The 24,456-nt window shown below is 52.9% G+C and overlaps 1 protein-coding gene across 1 annotated transcript in view; it reads left to right on the forward strand.

Annotated features, from left to right (window-relative positions):
• Positions 1 to 24,456, forward strand: part of arid1b (AT-rich interactive domain 1B) — a 103,846-nt gene that overhangs the window by 22,818 nt on the left and 56,572 nt on the right. The window contains 2 exon segments of the mRNA XM_072698973.1: positions 2,583 to 2,702; positions 9,983 to 10,093. Coding sequence (XP_072555074.1) covers positions 2,583 to 2,702; positions 9,983 to 10,093 — 231 coding nt within the window.

Raw genomic sequence — 24,456 nt, forward strand, 5'->3', positions numbered from 1 at the left:
TGTCCTCTATCTGCGTTTTGATACTATCCAGTATATCATTAGAAATTTTTGTTAAAACTGTTGAAATAACCTGAATGTTTGGGTTTGATTTGAGATGTTACCAGTTGGAGGTCTCGTCAAAGACCAAAGTCGTCATGCTTTTGATTTCAGCTTCCCCAGCTTCGCTCGTCTGCTTCCCTCGGACACTCGTCACAAACCGCCGTGGTCGTCGTCCCCAAGGTCAGGGCTGCCTGCCTTGTGGGGGCGCCGCGTATTCTGCCGACCCTCATTCAGTCAGGAGGAGGTGCCGTCTGCCGTTTCCTGTGTCTGCGTCTCATTGAAGCCGCACAACTTGCCATTGATGCCCCCTGCTTCCTGTCACTTAAAAACTGCTTGTTAAAGGCTGCGGGCTTCGGGCTGCATCAGACAAAGTGTTCTAAGCGACGAGGGTTTGTGTGACGCTTCTATGCAGCTTATCAAGTTCCCATCGGGGACACCCTTGTCCGCTAATGAGTAATTTTACCCGGCTAGCCAAAGGTGTCAGTAAGTGTGTGGCGTGTGATAAATACGGCGAGGTAAGCAGCGTAACTTATTGGTCGGAATCTCCAGTTCCTGGTCGGTTATTTGTTAAGCTGTCAGGAAGCCCTCCTACTTGACATGTGACTCGCCCATGCTAATTGGACTAGAGGCCTGTGAGTGAAAGGGTAGCCAAATGCGACCGTGTGTATTCCTGTCACGTCTGCTTGTGTTGTTTAATGACCCGGCTCCACTTCGGTTGGTCGACTCCATATGTCACTCAAATGGAGGCCGGTTCTTTTGGCACGTATAGGAGGCCATCCATGGTGCATAGAAATAATGGAAATTCCACTTTGTTCAGTGGTCCAGTTGAATTATGAAATCCACCCCCCCTCCTTTAAAAAAGAAAATGGAACTCGACCGTCTCCAATCAAGCAATATTGCTGTTCTGATTTCTGTATCTTTCCCCTCCAGTCTGTTGCTGACTTGATACTGTCCATCAGACAAAATATGGATGCCACACTTGTGTTGCTGGGCATTTTCTTGGAGAGCGCCGCCCTTGTGGCAGGGGCCTGGTGCCATCCGAGGGCCGGGTCATGGGGTTCACCACAGCCGTCGGCATAGACTTGTCCCTGAGGGGGCATCTGTGGGGCAAAGCCAAGTAAATAAAGACAGCTCGCCAATCCTGGTGCTCTGGGCCCGACCTGGGACACAGTCCAGCTTCCTAATTCCTAGTCCAGCTTTCGTAGTGACGGAGGTGACCCTCTGAGTCAGCGTGGTGTCACTTCTTCAGGAAGCCCCCCCCCCCTCCCCTTCGGAAAAACGCTTGAGTGCTGAAGCAGTGTGGCAATACCAGTGCGCAGTGTGCGCTTGCCACTGTCGCCCATGAGCGGAGAGTGCCGGTGAGAGTCCTTTGATTCAGCTTGTTTTAGATGTGAGGGCGACTCTGTAAGCAGTCTTCACTGGCCAGACCCTTTTGCGGGGGGGGGGGGCTGACAGTGGCCTTAACCAGCCTGAAGGCAAATTCTTTTTATGTGTTCACTGGGACGTGGAAAATATCTCTAGCTGTTGTGGGGGGTGGTTGTGTGGAAATACTTTTTAGAGGAATAAATAAAACCGAGGCAGGATAAACTTGTGCGCCCCCCCACGACCGAGCGCAGTAGTCCCGCTGCTTGCTGGGACGCCTGGTCCCCTGCATGTGTGTCTCAGTACCTCTGGGCAGTGTTTCAGTCCCCTGCATGTGTGTCTCAGTACCTCTGGGCAGTGTTTCAGTCCCCTGCATGTGTGTCTCAGTACCTCTGGGCAGTGTTTCAGTCCCCTGCATGTGTGTCTCAGTACCTCTGGGCAGTGTTTCAGTCCCCTGCATGTGTGTCTCAGTACCTCTGGGCAGTGTTTCAGTCCCCTGCATGTGTGTCTCAGTACCTCTGGGCAGTGTTTCAGTCCCCTGCGTCCTGGAAAGTCTCGCCCCTCCTGCTGCCTTTACGACGGTTTCTTCGCATCACATTTCTCAGAACTTAAGCAGGTTCCTGTCACTTGTGGCTCAGCGGATTAGGAGGCTGTGCCTGTGACCGGAAGGTCCAAGGTTCAAATCCCAGCATCAGCAGAGCGATTCCACCATTCAGGCCTCTGAGCGAAGACCCCTAACCCTCAGTCACTCCAGGGACGGGCTGACCTTGCGCAAATGAATGTCACTTTGGATATAAACGTTTATGAAAATAAATGTCGAAATGAGTGTCCATTAAAACTGTCTCCCTGTCATGGTTTGCCAGACCGTCTACTGGTTCTGACATACCCTGCGTGTGAGGCCATCAGCGTCCGTTTGTCTGGTGTTGGCGTCAAGCCTGAAGCCCTGGAAGGTCATTGTCTGGGCATATGGTGTCGTCTTAGACGTAATGACTCCTTCCTGAATTTGGTCAAACTTTTTGTGCTCTAGGCCTCATCAGCTTTATTCTCATCTGTCTTTAGGTGTGAAGGGGCCACAGTAGGACAGTGTTATCTGTGTTTTCTTCCAATAGAATGAAGACCCATTAGTGGTGGCTGAGTTCTGAGTGGGAGGGGTTTCTGTTCAGCTCTGACGTCTCTTTCAGCAGATGCCCCCCCAGTACGGACAGACGGGCATGGGCGGATACTGCCAACAGGGACAGCCCTCGTACTTCGGCCAGCCCCAGCAGCCCCCCTACGGGCACCCCCGTGCCCCACCCCAGCAGGTAAGTCCAGCCCCCACCTCCCTGTCTCTCTTCCCGCCCTGATGGGTTTTGATGGGATATCTGTCTGGTACACTGGAGCTCAAGGAGAGCGGCGCTCCCGCTTGCTCGAACCTGAAGCGCCCCGGCTGAGCCATCTGTGTATAAATATTCATCCGATGCTAAACGTGGCTGCTGGTCGCACCGTCGGTGCTGAACGCGGAGCTGAGGCTCTCCGGGGCAGCCTGAGCTAGCCACTTCGCGACAACCTCTGCCGTTCTCTCGGGGTTGCGGTCGCAGTCTGCACAGTCAAGTCATCCTCCGTAGTTGTCCTTGGGCCAACGGAGTTGGCGAAACTGTCCGGGGCCAAGGTTGGGTCTGTTTCCCCAGTGATGGCAGCAGAGAGTGGGCCCTGGCCTGTTCCTCTGGTCTGTCACCGGGCTGGACATTTGAAGGGGAGGGGTCGGGGAGGGGTCGGGGAGTCAGGAACCTCCTCTTAAAGACCCTGCTTAATCGCCCTCATTACAGCAACCCCATTACCCTGGACAGGGATTATGCAAATGGTCCTGTTTTATGGCTGGTCTTATTGTTTTACATGTCCTTGAGAGCACAGAGTGTGGGTAAACAAGCAGGCAAGCAAACAAGCATCCTTCCGAAGCCATGTTCAGCCACTTCATTTATGCATTTTTTTTGCTATGGTTGTTTAACACAGCATGTGTTTTCTGTCGCTTGGGACAGAGCGGGATCTGATTATTTCCAGTGACCTTTGCTGGCAGAGCCGGCGGCCTGGGTGAGTTTGGCCGGCCGCCCTGAGGGGCTCTGGCAGGCCAGGCACTGCCCCAGGAAGTTCAAAGGTCACAATTGGGCTCAAAGGCTTCTGGGAGATTGAGTCCCCCGGCAGCTATGGCCAGGCCAGAATGCTCTTGCTCTCCTCACCCCTCAAAGACCAAATGGCTCAATAAAATCACAGTGATAAGTTACTTAGGCCCTTGAAGGGGAACACAAAATTAATTGTGTTTGGGAAATGTACAAGGGTGGAAATGCTAGGTGTTTCATTCTGTCAGAATACTCTTTGGTGTAAACCTATGGGAGAGAAACCAGCAGTCATCTTGTAGTTGGTCGATTACTCATTGGTTATTTAGTGGAGAGCCCATTATGGTTTGACCTGTGGGGGCGGGACTTTGGGGCTGGTTACCAGGCATCTCCATGGTCAGGCTTCTGCACAGATGAACTTGCTTCAGCTGTCGGTATCACCTGCAGGTGGTGGTGGTTCGATTCCTTCATCATGGCAGCCTGCTGAGTGTGTGGTTTCCATGTGAGACTTAGCCACTGTTCCCCAGTCAGGTTTGAGAAGAGCCTATAAACTGCAGCCTGTGTGAGGAACCTGCCACGCAGCTGCAGAAGCATTATCCTCGAGATTGGGGTGGAATGTCTCTCCTGGCCCCCAGATGGGGGAAATCCTTGCGCTTTATGACCCTCCCTATGGTGAGATGGTGCACCAACACCGGAATTTTTTTCCTTGTTCTGTGGGAGGGACACATTCCGGTAATCTGCTCACAGTCCACGAGTATTACGGGAATCGGAGCCTGAAATTTCCCACAATTCTGTGCAGGGAGACCCCACCAACAACCAGAGGAAGTAAAGACGCTGACTGTCAAATCCCAGGGTCGACAGTGATCTCGCCTTTGGGCCCCTGAGCAACATTCTTACCCCCTAATAGCTACTGGGACCGGCTCACCCTGCATAGGATAACTCAAGCTTCAGAGAGTGGTTTTGGGGGCAGTGCTCCAGGTATCTGTACACGTTTCTCAGTTCGCCGTGGTTTTGCTGGTCGGGCTGTAATGGTACACGACGTGCGGTGGGGCCCCATCAAACGAATGACGGCATAATCACCCACATGGGTGGAGCCTAAATTCACAAGTAGATGATCAACATGCTAACATGCTAATTATGGCTGTGAGCTGGTTACAGCTAAAGCTGGTCGCAGTCAGTCGTAATCAACGGTTCGGGAACGTTTTTTTGGTTTCCCTATAAATTACAGCGACACTGGAGAGAGGGTGGTTAATAAGACCAAGACTGTGTGTGGACTCTGTTACACCGGAGCAAGGTTGGTCTCCTCTGTCGCATGTAAGAAGCTTTTGCTAAGAAGTTTAGGCCGGGCTGAAAAATAACTAGACTGTTGGGGTGTTTATTCCTGAAGAATTGCAGCCGTGCTTGATGGTAGTGAAAATCGCAATTTAGTTCATTATGGGTATGATGTTGTAGTTTTGTTTTTACATATTTTTTTTTTAACATTGCGCAAACAATCACATTGCCTTTATTTTACACTTGTCCTTAACTGTATTTGAGTTTGCAGTTTTAATAGTAATTTCGAAGCAAATTATTGTCCCTGCTGTACCGAAATTGCCCCTAATCGTTAATCCAAATCCAAGGTGTGTACCGAACTGTGAATTTAGCGTAACTCTCCCCCCACCACGACCTTCTCTTTCAGACAGTCCCTGGCATTCAAATCACACGAGGTTAATTAAAATGGCGTGGCGTTCTGTGGGCCCATCCTGGCTGCAATGACCTCCCCGTGTAGCAGCTTTTAATCCGGGGGTGGCAGTGAGGCCCCCCCCCCCCCCTCCCTCCCAACGCTGGGTGGGAGAGGCAGGGCTGTTCAAAGTACAATGTCATTAATTGGTCAGCGTCTGAATATTAGTGAAGAGCTCTGTTAATTAACTGGATAATAAAAGTGGCCCAACGTGCTGGAGCAGGGCGGAGGGGGTGGTGTGTTGGGGGGGGGTGGGGTAAGCGGGAGTCGTCCGTGTGGAAGGTTCCGGCGTGGTAATTTGCAGCACCGGCTTTTAATTGCCGTGACCTTCTTAATAGCAAAGTTTATCGGCATGCTTGCAATGTCTGCCTGCATCCGGCAGCGGTCCAGGGGCCACGCAGATGGGGAGAGTCCTCGGCTTTCCTGGGCTGCTCTCAGGAGTGTTTAGGGAGAATGGCACCCTTCAGAATGTTCCGGAAGGGGCTTTGAGCGCTGCGTATTAGGCCTGCTTTTATCAAAGGCGGCTGTTTGTTTTTTCCATTTTTCTCCTCTGTTTGTGCAGGCGGATGTTTCCTTTGTTGGGATCCTCCGCTCGCAGGTGCAGCCGCTGAGTCTGTACTCGGCGGCTCCGTGTCCTTGACGTCCGCGGCGGAGCAGCAGAGCCGATTGGCCACGGGGATTCGCAGCGGCGCGGGCGTGTCTGATCAGCGCTGGCGGTGACGCCGCGTGTCTGTGCTGTCAGTGGGAGCCGCAGCTGGCTCCGCGTCGCCCCCCGTAGGCTGGAGGGCGCCTGTCTCCTCGCTCACTGACGCGGCTCTGCCGTGAATATGTATGTGTGCATCTCCAGCTCCTGTCCTTGTTATCTGTCATCTTTTGCGGAGATGTACATAGGGTTCGGTGTGTGTGTGTGTTTGTGTGTGTGGGGTTGGGGGGTGTTTTTGCATTGAGAGAGGGGCACAGATTCGGGTGGGGAGGTGGCAGAGGAGGCAGGAACAGAGTGACTCGCATGTTGTGCTTTTTTTAAATGCAGAATTTTCATCTCAGCCTTCATGATCCAAAAATACCTGTCGGTTTGGCGCGCTGAGCAGCGCCAGCCCCCGCCACATCCCCATTCCGTCTGTTTGACTTCCTCTCCTCTTTCCTGAGTGCCCTTGCCCCTCCCTCCCTCCTCCCACCAAATATGCCCCCCCCTCCCCCCCGCCGGGCACGAGAGAGCTGCCCAGATAAATCCGAACACCCCCTGTCCCCCCCCCTGCCCCCCCCCAGGGCTGCTGGGATGTGTGGGGCCGTGGCGCCTTTTTAAAGATACGCAATTAAGCTTAATTTTTAATGAATATTAATGGAATTAGTGGCAGATTTGGCGGAGATCTGCGTTTAAAGGTGAGAGAGCGACTAATTTGTTTGGTAGTCACGGAAGGGCCCTCTTGCAGGTCTACGTGGGGGGGGGGGGATTGGCATCACTGCAGAAAGGATGTGGGGAGTTCAAGGTCCATCTGAAGCCTTTGCTGCTGTCTAAGCCCCGCCCCCCCCAGCCCTGCCACATCATTCGTGATTACTATTCCTGCTCAGTATGACCAAATATTCCGTGGTGCCGTGTGCCGGCTGAATGTGATTTAATTCTGTCACATCCCTCACATCCCCTGTGTGCTTTAAACTATTTCCTTCAGCACCTGTTCCATTACGGTGCGCGGAAGGCTCTCAGACGTGCGCCGAGGGTGTGTAGGAGGGGGGTGTGTGCGTGCGTGCGCGCGTGATTCAGGATCGAGCTGGTCTGACACTCCCCCCCCCCCCCCGCACGGCAGACGAGCACAAGCCGCTGTTTCTTTAAAAAAAATTATAAAAAATGTGATTAAAAGCTTCGTTCCCTGATCGCCCTCTTTTTCCGACTGCTGTGCTTTTCAGCACCTGTGGGCAGGAATCGCTTCCCTCGCAGCGGCAGCCAAACCTGCTGCCGTCACCGTCGGCACGCCGGGCGGCGCGGCCCTCGGTGTGACCCCTCTGGTGTGGTGCTTCGCCGTCAAGGCATCGAGTCAATATTTAATAGGAAAAAGGTGCTGTAAAAGGTGTTTGCTTGTTTGTGTACACAGTTTAATAGAGAAGGAAGTGCTTATATGTTTGTTTTTTCAGAATTTGTTTAATCTCCCAGTAAATATTGGTGTGTGTGTGTGTGTGTGTCGTAATGTGTGTGAGAGATTGATCTGTCTGCCCCCTGTAAACTGAGGCCCCCTCTATCTGCCAGCGGTCGTACAGCCGCTTGGAAATACTCAGATAAATGCTTAGAAATCCGTTCGTCATCGTTTCACCACAGCAGTTTGCAGTTTTGATAAATAACAGTGATGATGTGTTAAAAATAAATCAAAGGGGGCGGGCAGGTGGGCGGCTGTGGGAGGGGGGTGTTTGGGGGAGGGGGGTGTTTGGGGGCGCCTTTTGGCTCTGTCCCGCTGCTGCCTTGTGCGAGTGGCTTATTTTATGGGGTTTATCTGATGCAGCCAAATTTCTGTGTCCCTCAGCTGGCTGCATCTGCACACTGTCCTTTAACCCCTGGCATGTCTGTGTGTGTGTGTGTGTGTGTGTGTGTGTGTGTGTGTGTGTGTGTGTGTGTGTGTGCAGGTCTGTATCTGTCTCTGTGTGTGTGTGTGTGTGTGCATGTGAGAAATGCAAACTACTAACCCTTGCAGTCACAAATGGACTCTTAAGACTGGATTGGTTCTTCTTGTCTTCGCACGAATATTAATCGCTATGTGCTCATGATAAAACGTGAACGTATTTGCCTCCTCCTGCTTTAACTCTAATTGATATTGAATGCATTCAGTGGGGGGGGGGGGAAATCTGTAGGTGTATAAAAATTAGTTTTGGGCTGAAATTCCACATCTAATACCTGTTGTTACTAGGGAATGTCGTCAGTATGTTGTGGTTAGGATCAGAATATCGCTGCTTCTCCCCCATTAGCTACGTGGAGGTCTTCTCCTGCGGCTGCGGGAGAGCAGAATCCGCCTCCGCTGTCCGCTGACGTTTAGCGAGCGAGAAACGGAGCGAGCTGCAGACTGGCGTACACGAGCGAGCTTTCAGAAAAGGCCTTTATGTCTTCAGGATATAGCAGAAGCCGCTCCGTTTCGGTGTAATTAAGGACGAACAGTTTGGTGTCATTCTGCTGTGGGGGCCGCCGTGTGGCAGTGGGACACCAAAAGGCTCACCCAGGGTAGGTGGGCGTCTTTCCGAGCACCTCGAGCTTCCCGCTCGGGGGGGAAACGCTCAGCTCGGCTGCCTTTTATTCCGCTTTTAACCGGCCGACTTTAAATGCCATTCGGGGGGTGGGGGTTGGGGGGGGGGCGGTGAAGCCATTTCAGAGCCGTATGAAATCATTTCACGTGCGGCTGAATCGCGGCTTAATGTCAATGTTTGTTTTTTTTTTGTGTGTTGGAAAACAGCCCCCCCTGCCCACCTCACCCTGTCATTATTAACATTCTGAAACAGAACTCGCTGTTTTGTGTATTATGTGTGTCCATGTACACGCGTGTGTTTGGGGAGGGTGTTTTGTCATTTTTAATGTCAGGAATGTCATTTTTAAGCACATAATCCCAAACTATCTGTGACACCAATTTTGCTCTAAGTTTTGTTAGGGTGAGATTTGGAAATGTTTGTATCAGTAAGGAGAGAGGAGAGAGACAGAGTGTGTGTGTGTGTGTGTGTGTGTGTGTGTGTGTGTGTGTGTGTGTGTGTGTGTGTGTGTTACACTTACAGAGACAGAGCAGAGATTAAATATGGAAAAAGTTTTGACAGGTCAGATGAGCAGCCCATACACGTGGGTATATGCACACACACACGCACACGCACACACACACACACGCACAGTGGCCCTGCTGGACGGGAGGAGTGACACTGCAGACAAGCTGGGGTTTGGGCTCAGCCTGTGTCTGTTAGCAGAGGGCTGCCCGGTGTGTGTGATTCCCTGTGGGTTCGGGCCACGTGTTTGACACTCACCCACAGCACTGAGTGCTTTCAAAGGGCCCGGTCTCAGGCTCAATTGAAATAAGTGGCTCTGTGTGCTGGGCCGTCCAGACAATCGTTTTGTAATTGCCATCTGTTGGCTTCTACTCTGTGGTTAATATGTGTTGTCTTTGTACCAAGTGAAGATTTAAAGTGCTGGTTTCTAGTAACACACACATCAGGGTGTATCTTCTCTTTTTCCTTAAAGTACAGCAGCTCTGCTAGAAGTGGACCTTCTGCCATGTCTCTGCTTCTGCCGCATCTGACATCATTCAGCGCCTGGAGTTGCTGGCAGTGTCCGTGTTTCATTTAAGAGTCTATGCAGTTCAAAAGATTCACAGAATGACACGTCCATTGACTTGCAGCGGTCATGGAGTAAGGTCTGAAAAATGTCTGTGAGGGTGCCGGATGGGGGGGGGGAGGCTCTGCAGAACACATGCCGATCTGGGGCTGGGGCTGGTCTGTGTATCGAATTATGGGCCGCAGATCAGAAAAAATGTCTCTTTCGGGGTTTTCTTATGTTGTTAAATTGTGTTGAGCAGGCACCCTTGAGTGCTGTGCTTGAAAAGAAATCCTTCACCATAAATCTCAAGATGGCCTCAATCATGAATTCCTGAAGGGATTAAAAAAATTGTCTGAAGGAAGATTGGTTTTGAAAGAAAACCCTAATTTACTCTGCAGTGAAAGGGTCAGGGAGGAGATGTATCCTCCCATCTGCTTGTAATGGGAGGAATGTTCTGGCTTTTCCTTCTGTTGGGTTCTGACCCGGATCTCCTCTTTCCAGGAGGGGCAGCAGGAAGGCTATGGGAACCGGACCCAGCCCCCCATGGCCCCCGCAAAGTCGAACCACGAGGAGATGGGTGTGATCCAGCAGGAGAGACCCTCTAGCCTTCCTGTGAGTACAAGCCACTGATGCAGCCAGTGTGTGCGGCCTTGCTGATTGCTGCCTTCAGATTGGTCCCACCCTCTGCTTAGCTCTGCCCCCTGATTGGTCCCACCCTCAGCTTAGCTCTGCCCCCTGATTGGTCCCACCCTCAGCTTAGCCCTGCCCACTGATTGGCCCCACCCAGCTGACCCCACCCCTTGCTGGGCCCCGCCCACATCCTGTCTGACACATACACACACGACTCCTTCACACTGCAAAGTGAGTGGCACTCGATCCCTAACATGGTTCCAATGTTCCCGATTTGGATTGTTCTCTTTTGTTGGTTTTTTTTTCCCGTGTCGCTGTGTGTGGTGGAGTGGTGGGAAGGCAGGGTGGGTAGAAGTTTGGAGACAGCATGTGAGATTTGTGTTTCCAGGTAGCGGGGGGGAGGGGTGAGGGTTCGAGGCTGTAGTCTCCATGCTGCAGGGATCCTTACTCTGAATCGCTCTGTGCTGCAGTCCTCCTCTCACCCTCAGTCACGCTGCCCCACCAGCCATAAAATCCCAGATTGCTACCCGTGCCCTTTCTGCACCGTCTCCAAGTCCACCAATACCGGCGGCGCTCAAAGCCGCTCGTCACGGCTCTCGCTCTGGGCGCCTCGTCCGCGTCCTGTGGGGTCTCCAGACCCTCAGGCCACGCCACTCGCTCACTAAGAAACTCTCGCTGTTGGTCGCCTCTTTGGACTTAGGGCTGCCGCTGCATGGATGTGGTACCATGGGGTGGGGGGGGGGGGGCGCCTTTATTGTATACGTGGTCCTGAGCTATCCGGCACCACAGGACCCTGATCCGATTCAGCAGTGGGCTCTGCCAGAAGTGCATTAGCTGCTACTGTCACTCGGCATTATGTAGCACTGAGAACAGGATCCCCCCCCCCCTCCCCCCCCACTGGACAGTCACCCCTACAGTGACAGGCAGCCCCCACTCCCCATCCCCGCTCAGCCTCGACACCCGGGGCGCGCCGGCTTTCCTCTCGGCTATGGAGGGGACCTTATGCACTCCCCCCGGGCACCTTCGATTTCGTGCTCGCCGGCCCCACGTTGCGCGAAATCGATGAGGGGAGAAAATGCCTGCACCGGCGGACCGCCGGGCGGCACAGAGAGGCCAGGCCCGGTTCTTCTGCTGCAGCCCATTCTGTTGCCTGTTCTCCTCGAGCTGGCAGTGGGGGATTGGAAGAAAGTGCTGTCAGTCAAGGCGGGACTAGCGCTCTCTGGTCCAATCGGACGCCTTGATTGCAAATGCTCGATTATCCCGTCGTCCGATGAGAGAACTTAATTTTTGTGGCCGTTTCAAAGCTAATTAGCGTGCTAAGGCAGCATTCCTTTTGTTTTGCCTGCCGCCGGGAAAGGGCCCTCTGGATTAGGGCTGACCGTGCTGACGACCAGCACATCCCCGTTCCCTCCTCCCCGTCCCCTCTCTCCCTCGTGTTTTAAAAGATAAAAATCGTTAGAGGTTGACTAGAGGAGTAATCGAGGACATTTTTGTGAGGCCGAGCGTAGCAGCCAAGGTGTATGCTGGGAATTTCAGCGCCGGATTCCAGCTCGGAGACTAATTTGGTTTAATTAGGATGTGGCATCACAGTTCGGCGGGTGAGTTGGAGGTGGAGGGAGCCCGTGCCCCTCACCACCCCCCCTCCCCGAACCTCGGCTCATGAAAGGGCTCCTGGAAATGAAGTTTGCATTGATGTGTCAGCGGGCTCCTGAAGTGTGATAGCTGCGAGTGCCGGGGAGATTTATTTGAGTTCTGCCGCTTTAATCCTCCCGCTGCCCTGGGGCTGTCCGCTCTCACATCCTTTCCAGTCTCAGGTAGATTCTAATCTGTGGGGATTTTTGTTTTTATTTTTTCCCCCACGGCTGAGTCTCCGACAGCGATGCTGAAAAACGATGGCCGGCTGTGCCTTCAGAAAGCCCTTCATGGAGGGGCTGTTTAACCCTGTGGGGGGTGGGGGGGGGCTTTTTTAAACGAGCACGGGCCGTGGATTGTGACTCGGTCTACTTTACCAGTAGTAAAAATAATTTAAATTTGTATGCACCGCTTTCCAGCAAGGTTACCCCGGAGATAAACAGAAGTGTGGCAGCGTGAACGGCATTGCGGATGGATTTGTACAGACAGTTATACTGTAATGTTTTGTAATTTGTTATGAACTGTCTAAAGGCTGGGGGCTTCCTGGGAGGACAGCCAGAGGAAAATGGGGTGGGGGTGTGGGAGGGTCTCTGATGCCAGCCAGCTGGCCAACCTTCCAGATGCAAGCGTTGCCCTTAGGAGCTGGGGGGGGGGGGTGTGCACGTCCCGGCACGGCAGCCGGAGGGTGGAGGTTCCCAGGGCTGCAGCGGATGCTTTGTATGTCGTTTTGGATAAATTGAGAAAGCCGGGTCAGGTAGTTCCTGGAGCAATAGGGGGTTACGGGCCTCTCTGTGACATCACTCTGCCTCTCTGTGACATCACTCTGCCTCTGTGAAATCCTTACCTGCTGAGCCTGAGCTGTTGCTCAGACGTGGGTTCGAATCTGTTCAGGAATCTTGGTGGGTAGTATAGTGACCGATGTTGCGGTACAGATTTTCATAAGAACACAAATGTGATAAGTGGCCCCAATAGTATTATTTAAGGTTAGAATGTAATGTTGGGTCTTCCTGCGATTTAAATGCGGAGGCCAAGGGGCATTTCCCTCCTCTGCTGCCAGATGGTTCCATAGCCTCAGCACCGGTGACATGGCAGCCAACGGTTCTGTTTATTCTGGGAATTACAGGCGACCCGCGCCATGCAGTCCAGATTGCGCCCGTTAATCGGTCCGTTTTGGGAAGCAGGGGCCGTGACCTTTTCAGCGCCTCGTGAGCACGGAGCAGAGTCTGGAATTCTGTCTTGAACTTAGCGGGATGTCAGACACGTCGCGGGCTCTCTTCGCTGTCATCTTCCAGCTCCACGTGTGGATCCTTCTCTGGAGCTTTGAGTTTGCGACGCCACGGGAGGTCGGATCTGCCGCGGACGGGCGCGCGCTCGTTCCCCTGTGTCTCATGGTAAGAAACCGCCTCCGGTTTGCAGTACTCCACAACCGGAGGGTGTGGAATTAACGTCAAGCGGCAGACAGGTCTGGCTAAACGGTGCCTGACATTGTGAGCTATTTTGGCAAAGTGAAGGAGCCAACTGGCGCTGTGTTTATGTGTTTACACCTTAGCCTCTGAGTGATAACCTGTTTCTTCGGGGATTAGACACGTTGTGTTCACTCGATGGTTTAATTTGCTTTCCTGGTTTTCTGATACACTGTCATTAAGCCTGATCGAACTGGCACATGAAAGGACAAGTAGTTGTTTTTCTTTTCGAATTTGCTTTTCCCTTTTATTTATTAGATGAAAACGACTCAAATGGCGTCTTGTGATCTAGACTCGACTCAAGGATGGATGTTAAACTTTTAAATGTGCCTATTCCAATATTAATGAATATATCAAAAACTCCAAGTGCTGTAGTTTTGTCTGAACAGACAAGTCAGGAGATGGGAGGATTCCACAGTCTGCAGAAGAGCAGAATGGGGTCCTGGGGGTTGAACATTAACTGTATAGATGTGGGCAGTTCAAATATTAAACATTTCTGCCTCAAAGCAGAGGGACTGCAGGATTTGGCTTGTAAAGTTTCATTAAAGATGGCTGCCGTGCCTCTCTCCGTACCCGGAGGTAATGGGCGTTTTCAAAACATTAAGGACATCGGGTGGGATTTTGGCAAGGGGGGGGCTCAATGCTAGACTCCAGTGATCCGTCAGAGGTCACCGTCTGTGATTGATGGGTGCAGACACCCAACGGTGAATTCGATAACCTCATCACTGAGCACTTTAAGTGGTCTTATAGAAGTGAAATTCTTCACGTTCTGGCACCTAGCGGAAGATTGGAGATTTAACCTTTGTGTGGGTATATTATTGTTTTGTTCTGGTATCCTTATGTCTGACTGGCTCTTCTCAGAGACCCTGGACCGCATGAAATGACACTGAAGCAAGAAAGTGTTCACCTTGATGCTGGATTGCAGCTGTAGTCGCATCAGTGCGTAAAAGGGTCTTCTGAGGTGGCAGCAGTGATTTCCTCTACTTCCTTCTATAGAAGTGGGGGTGTGGCCTCGTCCACAGCATATCGCCTCCACTGTCTCGCTTAGGACCCAATCAGGTTGATGCTTTAAGCTTTTTGTCACATTCCCTTTTCACTACCCATGATTGTTTGCAGCCTGTGCCAGTGTGGACAACCAAGCCAGAGGCCTCGTCGATGGGGAAAAAAAACATCCATTTGATGTCAAACCCTGGCTTTGTGGGGGGGGGGGGGGGGCATTTTAGTGAAGCACAGAACTATGGCAAATAGCATTTGTAGGATTCCCAACTGTCAGGTCGTCGGCAACCGTGAGCTTCTCCACGTGGGCTGAGGTGCTGCGGAGAGCTAAGCAGCCATTTTTAGGCTCGCTCGGTGACCTGTATGCAGGCATTTCATTTTCGGTTCTCGGAGCCGGGACTCGCGGCTGGGTGCCTCCGGTGTCGGTGCTGAACCGGAGACAGGCGGGCCTCCAGCCCGATCAGAAATAGCCGCGTGTTCTGGACAGAAACGGGCCGAGTCGATCTGGTCCTCGGCTTGTCGCCGCAGCACACGAACACCCTGACCTTCAGCTCGACTGTGTCTAACTGCTTGGCGGGGAGGATTCTGGCGGGGGGGGGGGCAGGCGGGCCGGCAGAACAGCCCACGCCTGGCGCGGACAGCAGGACTCGTGAAAGACCCCTGAGGGAGGACGCGACTCACAGCCGCTCGTCCTCCGTCTCGGTCGATAAATCCGTCCGGATCGGCTCGTGGGAGCGGGGACACTTTAGAACGATGGCCGCCTCCGGGTTCTCGCCTGTGACTTTGGCTGTCGTTTTTTTTCTTTCTCCCCCCCTTTGGTATTTGTATGACTGTAAATAAAGGAGGAGCCAGAATGACAGGAGAAATTTAGCCTTTCTGCTCTGATTCTTGATTAACATTAACGAAGAGCCTCTCTGACTTTGCGTCCGACGGCACCGTCCCGCTGATGCCCCCTCCTGGCGCATCTCGCTCTCTCTAATCTCGCCGGGCACCACTTTAGGTCACCTTACTTAAAATTACAGTAATTTCACCGTTGACTGACTGCTGTACCCCGGGTCCTAGACTTCTTTGATAAAGCGAGCTTTGCTCCTTCCTGCTCTGTGCCGTTGTCGGTGCCCTGATCCGCTCCCAAGCCGCAATGGCGTCCGATCCTGTTCGACTTTAACGTTAACTGTCGGCGGTGCTCTCACAGCTCGGCGGGATTTCAGCATGTGCGTCGGAGGCCATCGTTCTCGCGGGATGCCCTCCAAAGGTCGCACATCGAGTGTAGATGGCGTCTTTTCTGTCTTTTATTAACTTGTTTTGCCGAAATGGCAAGAGGTGTTGCAGGGCTGTTGTGTCTTGGTACAAGGAGCAAATCATGATAGCCAGCCGTGGTGGGTCACTTCCTGTAAGCCAGCCAATCACATTCCTTGTGCCCCTTCATCCGAGTTGGTTGGTTTTCCTTCCCGGCACCATCAAACAAAGAGGCCGGCACACGCACGTTCTGCATGGGTGTGACATTGGCGTGAACTGGACCATGGCCGCATCCGCAGCACGCTTCTAGGATCCTGTCATTTAATTTGTTTTCAGCATCCGGGACGCATGCGCTCCCTCCGCATAAATGATTCAGCGGGAAGCGCTGTGCTACCAGCGATGCTCTGTAACAATTAGGCCTGTTTATGCACACTTAAAGGGGAAGAGGCTCATTTTGCTGAGACACCATTTTGTTGCTGAATATCAAACCGATTAACCCGAGGGCATTTTCAGCGCACGTAGAGAGGTCTGTCAGATCTCTGCGTTCGAAGCCAGAGAACTCCTCTAAATGTAAATCTGCATGTGCGTTTGGTAGCTGCCTTTTAAGCAGGGAAAGCAGGTGCGTCAGATTGGAGCGGAGAGGCTTTGGTCACATGACCCAACTCCTGACTCAAACAATAACCTTTTTGCTGGTTGCGGCTTGGCAGAAGTTGACTATCAGCGTAAACGGGTCTGGTACGACGGGGGAAGTTCACCTGCAGAGCCGTTTAGCCCCACGGGAGGAAAGCCTTCCGGTCACAGTGACCACCAGCACTGTTTGTGTTCGGATGTTGGTGTGTAGGGTGAGGAGGCCACTCCTGTCCGTCCGTTTGTTTGTGGGCACTGAGCGTTTAATTAAAAGCACATTCTGGGGAAGTTGCCATCTTTGGTACACCTGCATGAGGAATGCTTCCGCAAATGTGAACCTGAAAGGCCTCATTGAAGCCCTCGGAGGAAGGTGCCCAAGGCCCAAGGCAAACGGAACGGGCCGCGGTTCCGCTGCGGCCGCTCCAGGTACCAGAACTCGTGAGCAGCTGGGGGGAGAAGCCTGGAAATGAGGCTTCTCTAAGCTAAGCATGTGCTGCTCCAGTTAGTACAAGGGAGACCCACCCTCTGCTGATTGGCTCCTCAACCACCTGGAATCAACATGAATCACTCCGATTGGCCGGAGTAAGGCCCCGTTACATGGTCTCGGCAGTCGTGTGGCTCGGTCACCTGCGTGTTTGCGCGCATGTGTACGGTTTTTGGACACTTGGGGATTGTGGGACACACATAATCCTGAGGGCAGGGGAACTGGGCTGTTAATTACACTGGAGAAGGGATCCAATCGGAAGGAGCTTTATCCCTTGTTCCATTACCTTGGAACGGGGGCAGTGGAACCTATAGTAAGTTTTATCCTCGACACAGTTGATCCTGTGGACTGCATGGGGTAGTTTATTGATACATAACTGTTATGCCCCCCCCCCCCCCCAAATATATGTTTTTTTAAAAACCCTGTAACCTTCCTGGATATTTTATAATTCATCTGCTGCTGCGGCCCGAGCAGAATATTCTCGGCACTCCCTCTGGCTGTTGGAAGTCTGAAATTACATCCGTCTTTGAAGTTGGGCACACTGTTAACGTTGCCATGGCGACAGGAAGGGTAATGGTCTCCTTGGAAGGATACACACAAGCTCGCCGCAGAGTTCCCCTCAGCGGCTTCTTGTTGCTGTTGCTGTAGTCTTTAGTAGTATTACTGTTTTTATTTGACCGGGTCGATCCTCCAGAATTCCCGACTGCTTTCTGCAACCTGTTCACTTCTGCTTAGTTCTCATTCTGTAATTTTTTTCCCCCACAGATTTAACCCTCTAAAAGTTCAGCAAAAACACTGTTCCCTGTGGCCCTCGTGGGGTGAGGCGTGTGCACACATTTTCCCTGCCCTCTGTCCTATGTATAGTGATGAAGCTTTGGGCAGAAATCTGGACTCTGACTGAGTGTGTCACCCTCGTTACCCGTCCTGGGCGCTCGGGGCGGCTGCTCAGCGATGAGCACGGGATGCCCTGACTGCGGGGTTCCCCCTGTCAGCAGTGCGCCTTGGCCAAACCTCGAATAGCGGAACAGAATCCACGGTGAGCGCCGGACACTCTGCGCTGTGTCAGTCAGTATGGGGCGTTCATGTCTGAGTGTGTGGTCCTGACCATAAGGGTTAACACAGAGAAACTCCAAACTAAATGCCTCTCCTCACAGTCTTGTGTTCCCGGCCTGTAAGAAATGATAAAAGCAAGGCCAAGTTGGAGGGGGGCTGAGGAAGTAATGTTCCATTAATGGGGGGGGGGGGAGGGGGGGGTGTTAGCTCGCTCTGAATCCTGTGCTGCTCACAGTTTCCCCAAAGTATCTCTGGGTATGCATATTTCATGAGCGCTGAGCGGGAATTAGTGGCGGATTGCTGCATATCCCCCCCACCCCCACATGTGTGTGCACACACACACACACACACACACACACACACTCTGACTCCCTGTACCCGCAGCCCCAGACGCCTCATCGCCTTCCTGGTGGTGGTTAGGCTCCATTGGGGATGCCAGGTTCACCGCTGGTCGGGGGCCTCACTGGGGGTCTAGCGCCCCAGCTGCCTTCCTCCCGAGGAGCAACATTCGGCTGCTGAGCTGAGTGTCCATGTCCCTTCTGCATTTTAAATGCGTCTCTGTAGCGTCGGCTCTTAAGCGGGTGTAGAGGGAGAGCCTGTGGGTCCGGGACACGGGGAGGGTGTGGGTGCAGCCCCACATTAATCTCAGGCTCCGTTTATCACCTCGGTATTTTCTGTGTTCCTCTGGGTTAAGTGCAGGTAACTAGCTTTACTTTCAGGCTTGAATAATGTTGATCTCTAGTGTCACCTAGGGTTTCTTAACTGCTGCCCCCCCTGCTGGCTCCACAAGTAAGTTGCAGGGGAGCTTCCTGGAAATGCTTTGACATACTTGGCTGCATTTCTCATCGCATTTATATTTTGTATCATTTTCCACCACCCAGCATAAATCACAGGAGCCGGGGAGTGGGGGGGGGGGCATCGTGGTTTAATGTGTGTGACTCAGAGTAACATCACTCACTCAGAACGATTTATAAACTTAAAGAAATATGTCAGGGGGGTTGGGAAGGGAGTGTATGTTGAACAGCAGTGTAAAATCTTTTAAGAAGCATTTAATTCCCCCCCAAACGAGGCATGGCGCGCCCCGTGGCCTCGAGTGGCACTCGTGCTGCACGGCCTCGTGGGACGGTGACGCCCAGCTCGGATGAGTTAGCTTATTAATGGGGATCCAGCGCAAGCACAGGTCTACCCGCAAAGATAGCAGGCCTTAAGATGGGTTTGAATTTACACGGAGCTTTACCCCCCTCCCCCACGGGTTTCTGCAGCCCCCATATGCTGAATGGGGTGGGTGTGGGAGGGAGGGGGCTGCGAGTGGGGCGTGTCCATCTTTCGGGATGCAGTGCTTGTTAAAACACGGCCCGATCTAGCTAAAAACAAATGACTCTGGCGTCCGATTGGTCGCTTCTGCCTGCCTGTCACAGGACCCTAATCTCATCACAACCCCCCTCCCGATCCCAGTATCGAGCAGGCAAGCGTGCCTTTACCTCAGCCCACCCCCGCCACATATGGTGATCGGATCTTGTCTGACAGACGCCCCGGAAAGCCTCCTGTTGGTGCCTGTGTCTGTGTGGCTTCACTGCACCGAGCTCTCTTCCGTAACGCCTCGCCGCGGAGCAATCCCCAACCGGGCCTCGATTCGATTTAGGAACGATTACCCATGTTTCTCTGGATGCTTCATATCGCTGCTTTATGAGCAATAAGTCCGGGGGTCTTGCATGCGACCTCGGAAAGCCCGCGAATCCGTTGTAATCTTGTATCCTGCCGGCCAGAGTTATTAGAGGAGTTCAGGTGCGTCGCTGGGCTTTTATGAAGAGCCGCGTTATTAGCGGGGAGCCGGGGGCCTGCGCGGCTGCCAGGCGTGGCTGCTAGGCGCTGCTGGGGCGGCTGGCGGAGCCGCTGTTTACACTCGTGCGGTTATGCACCGTGGCAGATTCTGCCTCTGTGTCTGCAGGCTCGTGCGTGTGTGTGCACAATGGCAGCCTGTTTGTGTGTGTGTGTGTGTGTGTCCGCCACGCAGAATTCTTCTTTGTTCCCGCACAAAAGCCCTCCCTCCCCCGAGGCCGGCCGTCTGGCCCCACCGTATTTACGGATGGAGATAAAACATCATAATGAATGGTGTTACCATGCCTGGCCAGGGCTGCATTATGTAAACATGCCGTTACGTAATGGCAACGCCGTAGCCCTCTGACGAAGGCGAGCCTGCGGGCGGCCCAGCGGGAGGAAGCCAGCGGTGTTTATGAACACGTGGAGAGGGGCTCGGGCCCCACCCCAAATGGTGATGAGTACCCCCAAAGGGAAATCTCTAATTATGCTATCTGCTGCTAGAACAATTGCAAAGCAGTTTATTTCTTTAACGGGGTTGTTTTATTTTTGCATGTGATAAACAGGCCAAAAAAATTGTCCTCGTTATCTTCAGTCTGTTATAAGTTTATAACGGTGCTGCTTAGTGTGACCGGTGCTGGTGTTACTGCCGACATACCTGACCCGGCCTATCCTGATCCTCCAGGATATCCGGAGCACCGTGCGTGAGATGTGGCCGCGCCATGGACACGTTCCTTGTTGTTGGAGCTCTTGGTGGCTTGAACGTTACATGCCATGTTTAGAGACTCGACCGTGAAGCTGCTGTCTGATTGGACGTGGATGTGTCACTCTGGAAGGTGACTGGACGTACTGTGCATATATTCCTGTGGCTAATAGGACATGGGCGTGTGCACTCCGGGTGTACTATGCATGTATTCCTGCGGCTGATTGGACGTGGGCGTGTGCACTCCGGGTGTACTATGCATGTATTCCTGCGGCTGATTGGACGTGGGCGTGTGCACTCGGGGTGTACTATGCATGTATTCCTGCGGCTGATTGGACGTGGGCGTGTGCACTCGGGGTGTACTATGCATGTATTCCTGCGGCTGATTGGACGTGGGCGTGTGCACTCCGGGTGTACTATGCATGTATTCCTGCGGCTGATTGGACGTGGGCGTGTGCTCTCGGGGTGTACTATGCATGTATTCCTGCGGCTGATTGGACGTGGGCGTGTGCACTCGGGGTGTACTATGCATGTATTCCTGCGGCTGATTGGACGTGGGCGTGTGCACTCGGGGTGTACTATGCATGTATTCCTGCGGCTGATTGGACGTGGGCGTGTGCACTCGGGGTGTACTATGCATGTATTCCTTCGGCTGATTGGACGTGGGCGTGTGCACTCGGGGTGTACTATGCATGTATTCCTGCGGCTGATTGGACGTGGGCGTGTACACTCGGGGTGTACTATGCATGTATTCCTGCGGCTGATTGGACGTGGGCGTGTGCACTCGGGGTGTACTATGCATGTATTCCTGCGGCTGATTGGACGTGGGCGTGTGCACTCCGGGTGTACTATGCATGTATTCCTGCGGCTGATTGGGCCCTTGTGCCGGCGCTCTGTGTCATCAGGGATGCGGCAGAGCTGCGTCTCCCGCTGGAACTTTAAAGCTTGAATTTGCTCTTGGCCTGTTTTCCAGCACGTGTGTCATGGTCTAAATGCGGCTTCTCTGCGGACCAGGCTGGCCTGGCTCTGCTGAGCTCGCCAGGCGTGCCGTGGCGCCATGCCGGCCCGGTCGCATCCCGTTACTTAATGCAAACGCTCGTTAGCAGGGATCCTCCAGCTGCTGGCCAGCTGGCCCTCACTTTGATTGAGCACCTGGGCCTTCCTGTACAGCCCCCCCCCCCCCCCCCGCCACTGTAAATGGTTGCCTGAGCAGAAAGCATGGGCATCGGCTCATTGGTAAGCTCTATGCTACATTAACTGTAACCCCCCCCCCCCAGTAAAACTCATCCAGTGATCACAGCCCCCTCATGCCCAACAGGCAACAGGCAACAGGCCACTGACTAAAGTGGGAGTCCATCTGCTGGTCCTGGCTGCTCATAAAGCTGTGTAGCAGCCCCCCCCCCCCCCACCCCGTTATTAATCCATTCATCCAGCCTGCATATCTTAGGGTGGCCCAGTTTGTAGACTAACCCAGTTGGTCAGTCCACACAGCTACGGCGACCAAAAGGTGCAGTGTTATTGGTATGGGGTCAGGGGGCAGTATTGGGGAGGATTATGTAATATGGGTCTGTATATGTATAGCAGTGGTGTGTGTGTGTGTGTGAGAGAGAGAACTGAGGACCCTGGGTGTCCAACCCAGGCTGTTGTGCGTCTACCGCATGTGAATCACACACGACTCCTCGTCATGCATGCATTGCTGTCACGGCCCCCGAGGCGGTGGCCTCTAATCCGATAGAGAGCTGAGTCCGTCTCGCTGGCTGACAGCAGCTCTCCGTCTCCCCAAATTAACGTTTCAGCACAAAACAAATTTGCATTCCATTACTCCCGCGGCCCACGCCGGCGAGTCTCCCTGCATATCGCTGCACTTAAATCCCCCCCCCCCCCCATGACACACATGCACACACTGGTTGCAGGATCTACCGGCTGTTCGTCTAGGATACACGCATATTGAGAGCGGCGTATGTTAATACTCGTGCTTTGTAGTGGTTCTGTAATCCACGTGAATTAGGGAACAGTCCAGACAATGCGACCCCTCCCTGCCCCACCCCACTGTACCTTCTGAACACTTCCTGTCACCCGCCACCCCATTCTGATTCCATGCACAGCTGTGATTCTCGCTCACCTGTCTATTTCCAGTCATGGCTGATGAAGTGGGTGGAGTCTGAAGCCACTGGGGCGGAGCCAAAGCCCCTATCACTACCATATTGGAAAACTATCCACTGCTTGCCTCATTAAACTATGCTGTCTCAGCCTACTCAGCATCTTGGGGTGGGAGGGGTGTGGTCTAAAGCTAAGGCAGAGAAAAGCAGGGGCTGTCAGTCATGGTCTGTGTCCTCATTATGAACGACGAAATGGTGACTGGATGCGAGATGGATAAATGCAGCGAGCGGCACAGCAGAAGCCAAACACAGAGTGCATCGGCACAGTCGTAGCGGTGAGCACAGCACAGGCTCTCGCTTTGTTTTCTAATTCCCCCCATGGGGGAAAAGCTGTTCCGTATTAATATTTTTGATTCTAAATTCCCAAGATCTGCCTTCCTCCGGCAAAATAAACGGCTCAACCTTCCCTGTCAGGAAACTCCTAAGAAACTGCAGCCCCTCCTAATCTACGACACCCCCCCACCCCCACCCCGGTTTGATGACACCCTCACAGGATGTACGTGGTGGAACACGGCTGCGTTTTCCCGTGATGTTACCACACAGAATCTTGCTTTGTCGTGCACGAGGGCAGATTTTAAACTTTTGCATTGTTGAAGTTTTTTAAAGGGCGGGTGTCATTTTAAAGAAAAGCCCAATAGGGGGTTGATGGGGCGGGGAGCTGCACTAATGGACAGCCAGGGCTGCTCTCTGAGGTAACATCCATTACTGCTCTGTTATTGCTGTATAATGGATTATTTGTTGGGTGAAATATGATGAAAGAGGGAGAGTGACGGGATGGGTGTTGGAGGAAGCACAAGGTAGAATTCCACCGTGTTTATAAACCAGGATGATTTGGAATTAAATTACACCCGCCCCCACCAGGCTGCTCATGGATCTGCCCCTGCTCCCCACACTGCCTCCCCCTGGTGGAACAACGTCTTTATATTTTTCATATACTTTTTTGATTGGTAAAACTTTTGTAGCTTTGTTTTTGAATTTTTCTCACTTGCAGCTGCCTCTGGTGTGTATGTTTGGTACCAGTGTGTGGTGGCTGAGTGGCAGGCAGAGGTCTTAACCCTCGAGGGGGCAGGGACAGGTGATTTGTATTATGCTGGATCCCAGCCAGCGCACCCTGGTGGGTGGGTAGGGATACTGCAACAGTGACCTGCCCTGTGCTGTAAAAAAATCTTAATTAATTAGCTAAACACCCTCAGCCGTGCCCTGTCCCCTCTGACTCTTGCTTTCTGCCGACAGTGACGCACCAGCTCACCACCCTCCATTTCACGCGTCGACATTTTCCGGAAAAGTCTAGAGGCTTTGGGAACAAGAGACCAATCTACCTTCCCACGATACAGTGCGTTTCGGCGTTCTGGTGTGCCGTCTCCGCCCGGCCGTGTCACGCCCGCGGGAACAGGTTCGACCGGCCCGCCTCGCCCCCGTGCACATGTACGAGCAGCGTGCCGATGGAGAACAAAGGGGGCATTGCATTATGGGAGGCTCCCCCCTCGGGGAATTGGCCGTCTCCCATGGAGGGTTGTGCAGTGGCTGAAAATTATTATGGGATGGGATTAAGCTCAACCTTCAGATATCTCTTAAAAAATAAAAACACACAGGTCATTTTTCTGCATGCGCTTTACAATAAAACTCGTCATTAAATACGACTGTCACACATATATGCAAGCAGCCAGTACCAGAGGCCAAGAGCAGCCAGTCGGATATTTAGCTGGAATTTTCTTTTCTTTTTTTCCTCCCTTTTTTTCTTTCACTCCAGTTTAGAGAGCTTGGAAAGTGCCGCCTTCGCAGAGGAAAGATAAAAGTGCATTGAGAGAGTGTGACCTTGGAGGCAGTCTGACCCCATTCCGTAAATACGGCAGGAACGTCACACGGACCGGAATCCTCTGAGCAATTCTGGGGTGTGATTATTTTGTTAGTGCGGTTCACCACGAGGTGTCGCAATCTTAATTAACTGCCTTTGTTTTGGTTTAAACACAAAAGATGCGCAGTGTGCCGTCCCCCTGCCGGAAGTTCCAGGCCGTGCAGGACGCAGTGGATGTGCGCTGTCTGGCCAGTGGGTGCGGCCACCGCTAGCCAGCGCCCCGCCGCTCTTTCGGTGTCGTTCTCATGCTTCTGCATCCCGGCTCAAGGGCCGCGTCACAAACACACCTCCATCGCTGGGAGTTTGAGAGTATAAAGGA

This window comes from Paramormyrops kingsleyae, chromosome 14 (genome assembly GCF_048594095.1).
Source record: "Paramormyrops kingsleyae isolate MSU_618 chromosome 14, PKINGS_0.4, whole genome shotgun sequence".
Classification (NCBI taxonomy): Eukaryota; Metazoa; Chordata; class Actinopteri; order Osteoglossiformes; family Mormyridae; genus Paramormyrops; species Paramormyrops kingsleyae.